The sequence below is a fragment of the Drosophila miranda genome, assembly GCF_003369915.1.
Source record: "Drosophila miranda strain MSH22 chromosome Y unlocalized genomic scaffold, D.miranda_PacBio2.1 Contig_Y2_pilon, whole genome shotgun sequence".
NCBI lineage: Eukaryota > Metazoa > Arthropoda > Insecta > Diptera > Drosophilidae > Drosophila > Drosophila miranda.
Genome location: NW_022881614.1, coordinates 18,087,603 through 18,099,976, shown reverse-complemented (window position 1 = coordinate 18,099,976; position 12,374 = coordinate 18,087,603). Strand labels below are relative to the sequence as shown.

The following is a 12,374-nucleotide window of genomic DNA, read 5'->3' as shown; positions in this document are numbered from 1 at the left end:
GCTCACAACGTTCCCCCTCGTTTTGTTTTGGTTTGAGGCGATGAAAACCGCAAACGCGTTTTCCAAATAGCACAAATACAAGCGCGCGCGAAACACACACACAGATTCAGATGCTGATGCCGGAGCGGTCCCACTTGTTAATTGTGATAATATAGCCAAGTTTGAACTTGTTATTGGTATTGGCGCTGCTTCGTGCCTCTTGAAAACACGCTGAGATGCTCGCACTGCCACACACCTGCGAGACGCGACGCTCGTGGAGAAAAACGGGTTCCCAGCGATAGGTGGCAAGGGAAGCAAATCACTCGAAGTGTTTAATGGCTCTTAGGCTTGCATTCAATTTGCAATTTGAATTTACCGCTGGAATCAAGCGCGCAACCGCGACACGAACCAGAAACTACGGAGACTCGAATATTACGTACGGATGCTACGGATTCCTTGTCCGCGGCCGAGATACATTTGTGAGATACATTTTCTTTAAAACCGCCCGCAGATGTTTCTGATGTTTGAATAATGTTGCACGGCAACAAGCGCCTAGAGATGACCGATACTATCGGTCAGAAATAAAATTCCAGTGTAAGGAAAGTATCGATACAAACCACAAACCTGTTGCTCACACACATGTACAGGAAAGTATGCACACCCGAAAACAAAACAAATGCACTGTGTTGTACGGCAGTGAATATAAGAATAAAACTACTTGGAATACAAATTTACACACCATTAAGTCATTTGCTTGGCTGCATTCCTCTAACTGAGAACATTAATTGATAAAAATGCACTATAAATTAAAATAAAAACACCGAACGAAAAACAAAACAACGCGACGCGACGCTATGAAACGCGCTATGGTAGTTTTGGTGAATTATGCGTCATGCCATTCGGTCACACTTTTGAATAGTACTTTTGGTGACGGTGGTCACACTTTAAACGTAATCATCGTATCATTCTCGTCATTCATCGGGAACCAGCGCGCCAGATTCAAATCTCGAAATCTATTAAAATTAAATTGCAACTCAAACAAATCGCGCCATCAAATCGACTAAGGTTAAAAAAAAGGATAAAAACTAATATGACTAATTTTGCATTTTATTGATAAGCAACGGAGCAAAACGTTGTCCTTGAATCGAATAACAGTTAAATTGCAAGGATAATATCAAAATGCATAGCATATCCATTTTTTAAAGATTTAAATATTTTTGATGAAAATATCGTATATTGATGGAGAGTTTGTGATTGTGACGGCGGAGAAAGTTGGCGGGGACACTTGATTTCGTAACCCAAAACGCCAAATCATGTAAATTTATTCAAAATTTCTGCTCCAAAATAACAACACTACAAACCCAGCAAAAAAAATAAACAAATTTCAAAGTGTATCAAAAATTAAAAGTGAAAAAATTAAGAAAAACAAACCAAAATCTACATAAGTATTAAAATGTACCTTCACCATGGAAATTGGCGGTAAGTAATCGGGGGCCCTAGGTTCTCTCTTACTTTAATCAGCCTTATTAAATACTACAGTTGCTTTGAACAACGATCTTGAGGTTCGGATCTCGGAGGCCCTTTGCGTCTTTGATACTCATGGTGATAAATACATAGACACTCGCAATGTGGAAAACGTTCTCAGATTTATGGGCTGTGTGCCGACCGAGAAGGAAGTCAATGATATAATTGCCGCCACTGAGTCGATAGAGTACCCCGGGGAATCGCAGCTACCAAAATGTATGGCTCATGTCTCCCAACTGCTTATGAATAACCAGTGAGAACACTTAAAGGACGAATAATTGCATTTTGCATCGTTATTCTACCTCCCACAGTATGGAGCCGGCGTCAGCATAAAAGCTGTTTGCGGCTTTTCAGGTGCTTGACCCAGAAAACACAAAAAATATCTTACCAAAGAGTATCTCGAAAAGTTAATGTCAGAGGAGGGAGAGCCTTTCACTGAAGAAGAACTGGCGGACATGTGGCCGGTAGCCATTGATCCGATTACTGGAAACATTCCCTACACGTTCTATATTAACCAACTGAAGGTATGAGCTGGTGATTATCAATATATTGGCTTCTATAACTTTTGTTTTCCCAAAAACTTTAGCATAAGGGCACAATCTATGAAGTGGCTGCAGCTGTGAAGGAACAGGTCGAACAAGCTCAGGCCGACCAGTGGCGCAAGAAATAATGTCAGCAAAGAAACACCAAAATGGTGGCGCCCTTTGGCGCAGTTTTTGCCAACTACTCCGCCCTGCCTCAGCCCTCAGACCAACGCTGGAAATGGATCTCCCAACGGCCATCAAGAATCTGCGCTACTTTTCCGACTGGGCCGGTAAGAACCATGGCAAGACCATCCCCATGGGAGGTGATTTCTTGGCACTTGGTACCCTGGAACTTCCCCATTCTGATGATGGCCTGGAAGCGAATGAAGCGATAAATCCAAACGACATTAAGCCATGTTTTTGCATATGTAGAACAGGGCTACTCAGGGTTGACATACATACATATTTCAAGTGCAGAATGAGGATAACTATCCATTATCGTACACTTAGCGATTGATTTTACGTAGGTTCTATATAAATGGTTAATGAATTCGAGCGACATTCTTTGTGAAATAGTGATTCAACATTTGAGGTTTTCTTGGGTAATCTCCCCTTGGAGTCACTTACTGCAATCAGAATCAACATGCAAACACATTTATGGAGTGATTACGGAACTGATTGGCTTTCCCCCCCGTGGCACAAAATATTGACAGAACATTGGAGAAAACAATGGCATCGGGGGTGCAAAGCAATTTCAACCATAAACTATAATGGATACATGATTGGGCCATAAAAATGATATGCTATTGAAGGCATTTTTCGTATTGTTCAACGAAATAATAAAACAGGAAGGATACTTACCATTTTCGAACTGAATGAAACGAGCTGTGAAGGTTTTTGTTTTTATTACAGATTAGTTATCGCTTTTATTAATATTCCCATTTGACTTCAAATACATTATGTAAATATATATATATTTATATATAGATGTGTATATATCATTTAGCATACAATTAGATTTTCGTCTTAAGAGTTTCTCTGCCTGCTTTCATTCCCCTCCTAGATACAATACTCTACTCCTTCCCTTGCTTCCCTACACAAATTTCCTTATAAAACCTGATAGCCAATGCATTACGATCTTTGCAAATAAATTTCATCTAATAAAATTAACTAGAATTCGTATTCGTTCTTTCGCTTAAGGAAATTATAGTAAAGGCCATTTCTTGTTCAACCCCAAGACAAAGCTTTTTTTTGGGGGGTAGGATATTCGAGAAAAGGGCTGGTTGGACGGGACATGGGTCTGTGTCTGTGGGGGAGGTTCTCTGTGTGTGTGATATCTTTTCGATGAACCAAATGTGTAGTATCAATCAAATCTGTGGACGGATATGCATTATACAATACAATTAGATGATGAAATTGATGAAAAAGTAAGGAAACTCAAATTCAAAGATGGAATGGAACCAAAATCAAATGAAATTCTTCTTGTGACTCGTAAAACTTTCTAAACCTCTTCCCCCTCTGGGTGTATCTTCCCAATTTGTGTATGTGTGTGTTCTTCTATTTTGGGTTTGTTTTCATTTTTCTCATTTTTATACCCGATACTCAAAATGAGTATTGGGGTATATTAGATTTGTGGTAAAAGTGTATGTGTGTAACGTCCACAAGGAATCGTTTCCGACCCCATAAAGTATATATATTCTTGATCAGCATCAATAGCCGAGTCGATTGAGCCATGTCTGTCTGTCCGTCTGTCCGTCCGTCCGAAAAAATACGAAAAAACTAAAAACGCAGAATCATAGATAATGACCATATCTATCAGATTCCTGAATCTGGATCAGATCGGATCATTTTTTTAGCCAATAGGAACAAATCAATTTGCATTTGTTACGCAGCGCCCGACGTCACGCTCAGACTGATTTTCTGTCTCTGTCGAACGCACTCTTTGTCGTGTCGTTTAATATTAGCGGCATCTGCCGGAGGAGAGCCATACTGACTAATCGACTAATCGACTAATCGACTAAGTCGATTGAGCCCTGTCTGTCTGTCCGTCCGTCCGTCTGTCCGTCTGTCCTTCCCCTTCAGCGCCTAATGCTCAAAGACTATAAGAGCTAGAGCAACGTTGTTTTGGATCCAGACTTCTGTGATATGTCACTGCTACAAAAATATTTCAAAACTTCGCCCCGCCCACTTCCGCCCCCACAAAGGACGAAAATCTGTTGCATCCACAATATTGCAGATTCGAGAAAACTAAAAACGCAGAATCATAGATAATGACCATATCTATCAGATTGCTGAATCTGGATCAGATCGGATCATTTTTGTAGCCAAAAGCAAGAAATCAATTTGCAGTTGTTACGCAGCGCCAGACGTCACGCTCAGACTGATTTTCTGTCTCTCTCGCACGCACTCTTTGTCGTGTCGTTTAATATTAGCGGCGTCTGCCGGAGGAGAGCCATACTGACTTAGTATCGGGTATAACCGTAGAGTTGCGGTGTCCGCAGCAACTCACAACGTTCCCCCTCGTTAGTTATTTATTTCTGTTGTTTCTGTCGTTAGCTAATAAAGTTGCTTGTGGTTTGTCTCTCTCTCTGTTTTCTGTATATATACTATATTCTGGTATCTGAGCAGATTGACTTTGTTGCAAGAATATACGATGTACGTGTACAATGTACGAGTACGAGTATCATTGAGTTTGTCTTAAGTATATCTAAAGCCAAGCATATCGTTTCCCAAAAGACAAGTCTTCTCCTCCGACAAAATCAAAAACGAAATCAGATATCTCAAATTAGGATACTAAAAATGGTGTTGAAGGTTTTCTACCTCTCTGCCTAACAACAATGCCCAAACGTTGGACACGTTTTTGAATAGTGAGCGAAAAGATTGGCGATTGAGAAATGGGTATACTCGTTTCTCAGGTGGCGTTGAAAGGGGGTTTGATCTTCTTTCTCTACCATCGCTCTTGAAGTTTCTCTATGGGTATACCCCTCCGAAGGTCTCTCCTTATCTACGCCTCTGTAGCTACTCGCAAAAGCTAATCTCTCGATACACTTGGCAAGACATTTTCGTACTCGTATTTATGGGTATAAACACGCAAAAACCGGCATGCCATCGGCCCCCAAAAGACAAGCGCGACCAGAAGTTCACGACGGGTTTCCCAAGTTTACACAAACATCGCCCGAACACCATCCAAAAATACTATCTGTAGGGCTAACCACTCGAGTGATAAGCCACGATATCTATCATTAAACTGTAAAACTGTTCAAATTAAAGCAAAAATCGTAGTCTCAGAACGTAATCTGTTTTGGTTTTCCTTTTTTTGGTTGTCTTATGCGAGTGCGTAAATAAAGAGTGTCGAATTTTGGTTGCTACTTCCATACGCTCTATATGGTTAAGGGTTCTATCAAAACTACAGCATGGGCTTCTTTATATGGTATCTTTTGTAATCTGTATTCTGTTTTTATACCCGATACTCAAAATGAGTATTGGGGTATATTAGATTTGTGGTGAAAATGGATGTGTGTAACGTTCAGAAGGAATCGTTTCCGACCCCATAAAGTATATATATTCTTGATCAGCATCAATAGCCGAGTCGATTGAGCCCTGTCTGTCTGTCCGTCCGTCCGTCTGTCCGTCTGTCCGTCCCCTTCAGCGCCTAGTGCTCAAAGACTATAAGAGCTAGAGCAACGATGTTTTGGATCCAGACTTCTGTGATATGTCACTGCTACAAAAATATTTCAAAACTTCGCCCGCCCACTTCCGCCCACACAAAACACGAAAATCTGTCGCATCCACATTTTTAAAGATACGCAGAATCGTAGAGGATGACTATATGTTCTAGAGTGTAAAATCTCAACCAGATCGTATAATTATTATAGCCAGAATCAAGAAAACAATTTCATTCTTTCTCGCTCTGTCTCTCTCTAACACACAGGTTTCATGGTCGGTTTTGCCAATTGCAAAATATGAGTTCAAGGATCTCAGAACCTATAAGAGCCAGAGCAACCAAATTTGGTATCCACACTCCTGTGATATCGGACCTTGACCGTTTCGTGTCCAAATTTCGCCACACCCCCTTCCGCCCCCGCAAAGGACGAAAATCTGGGGCATCCACAAATCTCAGAGACTATTAAGGCTAGAGTAACCAAATTTGGTATCCGCACTTCTGTTAGATCTCACTATAAAACGTATATCTCTGAATTTCGCCCCACCCTTTTCCGCCCCCACAAAGGACGAAAATCTGTTGCATCCACAATATTGCACATTCGAGAAAACTAAAAACGCAGAATCATAGATAATGACCATATCTATCAGATTGCTAAATCTGGATCAGATCGGATCATTTTTGTAGCCAAAAGCAAGAAATCAATTTGCAGTTGTTACGCAGCGCCCGACGTCACGCTCAGACTGATTTTCTGTCTCTGTCGCACGCACTCTTTGTCGTGTTTAATATTAGCGGCGTCTGCCGGAGGAGAGCCATACTGACTATGTATCGGGTATAAATGTAGAGTTGCGGTCTCCGCAGCAGCTCACAACGTTCCCCCTCGTTTTGTTTTGGTTTGAGGCGATGAAAACCGCAAACGCGTTTTCCAAATAGCACAAATACAAGCGCGCGCGAAACACACACACAGATTCAGATGCTGATGCCGGAGCGGTCCCACTTGTTAATTGTGATAATATAGCCAAGTTTGAACTTGTTATTGGTATTGGCGCTGCTTCGTGCCTCTTGAAAACACGCTGAGATGCTCGCACTGCCACACACCTGCGAGACGCGACGCTCGTGGAGAAAAACGGGTTTCCAGCGATAGGTGGCAAGGGAAGCAAATCACTCGAAGTGTTTAATGGCTCTTAGGCTTGCATTCAATTTGCAATTTGAATTTACCGCTGGAATCAAGCGCGCAACCGCGACACGAACCAGAAACTACGGAGACTCGAATATTACGTACGGATGCTACGGATTCCTTGTCCGCGGCCGAGATACATTTGTGAGATACATTTTCTTTAAAACCGCCCGCAGATGTTGCTGATGTTTGAATAATGTTGCACGGCAACAAGCGCCTAGAGATGACCGATACTATCGGTCAGAAATAAAATTCCAGTGTAAGGAAAGTATCGATACAAGCCACAAACCTGTTGCTCACACACATGTACAGGAAAGTATGCACACCCGAAAACAAAACAAATGCACTGTGTTGTACGGCAGTGAATATAAGAATAAAACTACTTGGAATACAAATTTACACACCATTAAGTCATTTGCTTGGCTGCATTCCTCTAACTGAGAACATTAATTGATAAAAATGCACTATAAATTAAAATAAAAACACCGAACGAAAAACAAAACAACGCGACGCGACGCAATGAAACGCGCTATGGTAGTTTTGGTGAATTATTCGTCATGCCATTCGGTCACACTTTTGAATAGTACTTTTGGTGACGGTGGTCACACTTTAAACGTAATCATCGTATCATTCTCGTCATTCATCGGGAACCAGCGCGCCAGATTCAAATCTCGAAATCTATTAAAATTAAATTGCAACTCAAACAAATCGCGCCATCAAATCGACTAAGCTCAAAAAAAGGATAAAAACTAATATGACTAATTTTGCATTTTATTGATAAGCAACGGAGCAAAGCGTTGTCCTTGAATCGAATAACAGTTAAATTGCAAGGATAATATCAAAATGAATAGCATATCCATTTTTTAAAGATTTAAAGATTTTTTATGAAAATATCGTATATTGATGGAGAGTTTGTGATTGTGACGGCGGAGAAAGTTGGCGGGGACACTTGATTTCGTAACCCAAAACGCCAAATCATGTAAATTTTTTCAAAATTTCTGCTCCAAAATAACAACACTACAAACCCAGCAAAAAAAAATAAACAAATTTCAAAGTGTATCAAAAATTAAAAGTGAAAAAATTAAGAAAAACAAACCAAAATCTACATAAGTATTAAAATTTACCTTCACCATGGAAATTGGCGGTAAGTAATCGGGGGCCCTAGGTTCTCTCTTACTTTAATCAGCCTTATTAAATACTACAGTTGCTTTGAACAACGATCTTGAGGTTCGGATCTCGGAGGCCCTTTGCGTCTTTGATACTCATGGTGATAAATACATAGACACTCGCAATGTGGAAAACGTTCTCAGATTTATGGGCTGTGTGCCGACCGAGAAGGAAGTCAATGATATAATTGCCGCCACTGAGTCGATAGAGTACCCCGGGGAATCGCAGCTACCAAAATGTATGGCTCATGTCTCCCAACTGCTTATGAATAACCAGTGAGAACACTTAAAGGACGAATAATTGCATTTTGCATCGTTATTCTACCTCCCACAGTATGGAGCCGGCGTCAGCAGAAAAGCTGTTTGCGGCTTTTCAGGTGCTTGACCCAGAAAACAAAAAATATCTTACCAAAGAGTATCTCGAAAAGTTAATGTCAGAGGAGGGAGAGCCTTTCACTGAAGAAGAACTGGCGGACATGTGGCCGGTAGCCATTGATCCGATTACTGGAAACATTCCCTACACGTTCTATATTAACCAACTGAAGGTATGAGCTGGTGATTATCAATATATTGGCTTCTATAACTTTTGTTTTCCCAAAAACTTTAGCATAAGGGCACAATCTATGAAGTGGCTGCAGCTGTGAAGGAACAGGTCGAACAAGCTCAGGCCGAACAGGGGCGCAAGAAATAATGTCAGCAAAGAAACACCAAAATGGTGGCGCCCTTTGGCGCAGTTTTTGCCAACTACTCCGCCCTGCCTCAGCCCTCAGACCAACGCTGGAAATGGATCTCCCAACGGCCATCAAGAATCTGCGCTACTTTTCCGACTGGGCCGGTAAGAACCATGGCAAGACCATCCCCATGGGAGGTGATTTCTTGGCACTTGGTACCCTGGAACTTCCCCATTCTGATGATGGCCTGGAAGCGAATGCAGCGATAAATCCAAACGACATTAAGCCATGTTTTTGCATATGTAGAACAGGGCTCGACACGCATATTTTTAAACCACTGTTATAAACCTACACGGGGCGGCAGAACACTCTCATATGCACTGGTAGGGTAGGTATTGAGTAGAATAAGGGATAGTGTTTATGTTAATTGAATTTAATCTACTCAGGGTTGACATACATACATATTTCAAGTGCAGAATGAGGATAACTATCCATTATCGTACACTTAGCGATTGATTTTACGTAGGTTCGAGCGACATTCTTTGTGAAATAGTGATTCAACATTTGAGGTTTTCTTGGGTAATCTCCCCTTGGAGTCACTTACTGCAATCAGAATCAACATGCAAACACATTTATGGAGTGATTACGGAACTGATTGGCTTTCCCCCCCGTGGCACAAAATATTGACAGAACATTGGAGAAAACAATGGCATCGGGGGTGCAAAGCAATTTCAACCATAAACTATAATGGATACATGATTGGGCCATAAAAATGATATGCTATTGAAGGCATTTTTCGTATTGTTCAACGAAATAATAAAACAGGAAGGATACTTACCATTTTCGAACTGAATGAAACGAGCTGTGAAGGTTTTTGTTTTTATTACAGATTAGTTATCGCTTTTATTAATATTCCCATTTGACTTCAAATACATTATGTAAATATATATATATTTATATATAGATGTGTATATATCATTTAGCATACAATTAGATTTACGTCTTAAGAGTTTCTCTGCCTGCTTTCATTCCCCTCCTAGATACAATACTCTACTCCTTCCCTTGCTTCCCTACACAAATTTCCTTATAAAACCTGATAGCCAATGCATTACGATCTTTGCAAATAAATTTCATCTAATAAAATTAACTAGAATTCGTATTCGTTCTTTCGCTTAAGGAAATTATAGTAAAGGCCATTTCTTGTTCAACCCCAAGACAAAGCTTTTTTTTGGGGGGTAGGATATTCGAGAAAAGGGCTGGTTGGACGGGACATGGGTCTGTGTCTGTGGGGGAGGTTCTCTGTGTGTGTGATATCTTTTCGATGAACCAAATGTGTAGTATCAATCAAATCTGTGGACGGATATGCATTATACAATACAATTAGATGATGAAATTGATGAAAAAGTAAGGAAACTCAAATTCAAAGATGGAATGGAACCAAAATCAAATGAAATTCTTCTTGTGACTCGTAAAACTTTCTAAACCTCTTCCCCCTCTGGGTGTATCTTCCCAATTTGTGTATGTGTGTGTTCTTCTATTTTGGGTTTGTTTTCATTTTTCTCATTTTTATACCCGATACTCAAAATGAGTATTGGGGTATATTAGATTTGTGGTAAAAGTGTATGTGTGTAACGTCCACAAGGAATCGTTTCCGACCCCATAAAGTATATATATTCTTGATCAGCATCAATAGCCGAGTCGATTGAGCCATGTCTGTCTGTCCGTCTGTCCGTCCGTCCGAAAAAATACGAAAAAACTAAAAACGCAGAATCATAGATAATGACCATATCTATCAGATTCCTGAATCTGGATCAGATCGGATCATTTTTTTAGCCAATAGGAACAAATCAATTTGCATTTGTTACGCAGCGCCCGACGTCACGCTCAGACTGATTTTCTGTCTCTGTCGAACGCACTCTTTGTCGTGTCGTTTAATATTAGCGGCATCTGCCGGAGGAGAGCCATACTGACTAATCGACTAATCGACTAATCGACTAAGTCGATTGAGCCCTGTCTGTCTGTCCGTCCGTCCGTCTGTCCGTCTGTCCTTCCCCTTCAGCGCCTAATGCTCAAAGACTATAAGAGCTAGAGCAACGTTGTTTTGGATCCAGACTTCTGTGATATGTCACTGCTACAAAAATATTTCAAAACTTCGCCCCGCCCACTTCCGCCCCCACAAAGGACGAAAATCTGTTGCATCCACAATATTGCAGATTCGAGAAAACTAAAAATGCAGAATCATAGATAATGACCATATCTATCAGATTGCTGAATCTGGATCAGATCGGATCATTTTTGTAGCCAAAAGCAAGAAATCAATTTGCAGTTGTTACGCAGCGCCAGACGTCACGCTCAGACTGATTTTCTGTCTCTCTCGCACGCACTCTTTGTCGTGTCGTTTAATATTAGCGGCGTCTGCCGGAGGAGAGCCATACTGACTTAGTATCGGGTATAACCGTAGAGTTGCGGTGTACGCAGCAACTCACAACGTTCCCCCTCGTTTATTTCTGTTGTTTCTGTCGTTAGCTAATAAAGTTGCTTGTGGTTTGTCTCTCTCTCTGTTTTCTGTATATATACTATATTCTGGTATCTGAGCAGATTGACTTTGTTGCATGAATATACGATGTACGTGGACAATGTACGAGTACGAGTATCATTGAGTTTGTCTTAAGTATATCTAAAGCCAAGCATATCGTTTCCCAAAAGACAAGTCTTCTCCTCCGACAAAATCAAAAACGAAATCAGATATCTCAAATTAGGATACTAAAAATGGTGTTGAAGGTTTTCTACCTCTCTGCCTAACAACAATGCCCAAACGTTGGACACGTTTTTGAATAGTGAGCGAAAACATTGGCGATTGAGAAATGGGTATACTCGTTTCTCAGGTGGCGTTGAAAGGGGGTTTGATCTTCTTTCTCTACCATCGCTCTTGAAGTTTCTCTATGGGTATACCCCTCCGAAGGTCTCTCCTTATCTACGCCTCTGTAGCTACTCGCAACTCTAATCTCTCGATACACTTGGCAAGACATTTTCGTACTCGTATTTATGGGTATAAACACGCAAAAACCGGCATGCCATCGGCCCCCAAAAGACAAGCGCGACCAGAAGTTCACGACGGGTTTCCCAAGTTTACACAAACATCGCCCGAACACCATCCAAAAATACTTTCTGTAGGGCTAACCACTCGAGTGATAAGCCACGATATCTATCATTAAACGGTAAAACTGTTCAAATTAAAGCAAAAATCGTAGTCTCAGAACGTAATCTGTTTTGGTTTTCCTTTTTATACCCGATACTCAAAATGAGTATTGGGGTATATTAGATTTGTGGTAAAAGTGGATGTGTGTAACGTCCAGAAGGAATCGTTTCCGACCCCATAAAGTATATATATTCTTGATCAGCATCAATAGCCGAGTCGATAGAGCCCTGTCTGTCTGTCCGTCTGTCCGTCCGTCCGTCCGTCCGTCCGTCCGTCTGTCCGTCCCCTTCAGTGCTCAAAGACTATAAGAGCTAGAGCAACGATGTTTTGGATCCAGACTTCTGTGATATGTCACTGCTACAAAAATATTTCAAAACTTCGCCCGCCCACTTCCGCCCACACAAAACACGAAAATCTGTGGCATCCACATTTTTAAAGATACGATAAAACCAAAAACGCAGAATCGTAGAGGA

General features: G+C 41.0%; 1 protein-coding gene and 1 pseudogene across 2 annotated transcripts; both read left to right on the top strand.

The window, feature by feature from the left end:
• Positions 1-1,279: 1,279 nt before the first annotated feature.
• Positions 1,280-2,582, top strand: LOC117193504 (annotated as a pseudogene).
• A 5,262-nt stretch (positions 2,583-7,844) lies between these two features.
• LOC117193505 (dynein regulatory complex protein 8-like) lies at positions 7,845-9,861 on the top strand. Of its 2 annotated transcripts, none has more exons than XM_033398253.1 (5): positions 7,845-8,009; positions 8,070-8,307; positions 8,366-8,576; positions 8,639-9,085; positions 9,149-9,861. In XM_033398253.1, exons 1-4 carry the CDS (start codon positions 7,997-7,999, stop codon positions 8,720-8,722), a joined length of 546 nt encoding a protein of 181 aa, XP_033254144.1. In that variant the 5' UTR covers positions 7,845-7,996; the 3' UTR covers positions 8,723-9,085; positions 9,149-9,861. The 2 variants fall into 2 exon arrangements, with proteins under 2 accessions (XP_033254144.1, XP_033254143.1); XM_033398252.1 differs by having other exon boundaries at positions 8,639-9,090.
• The last annotated feature ends 2,513 nt before the right edge of the window (positions 9,862-12,374 follow it).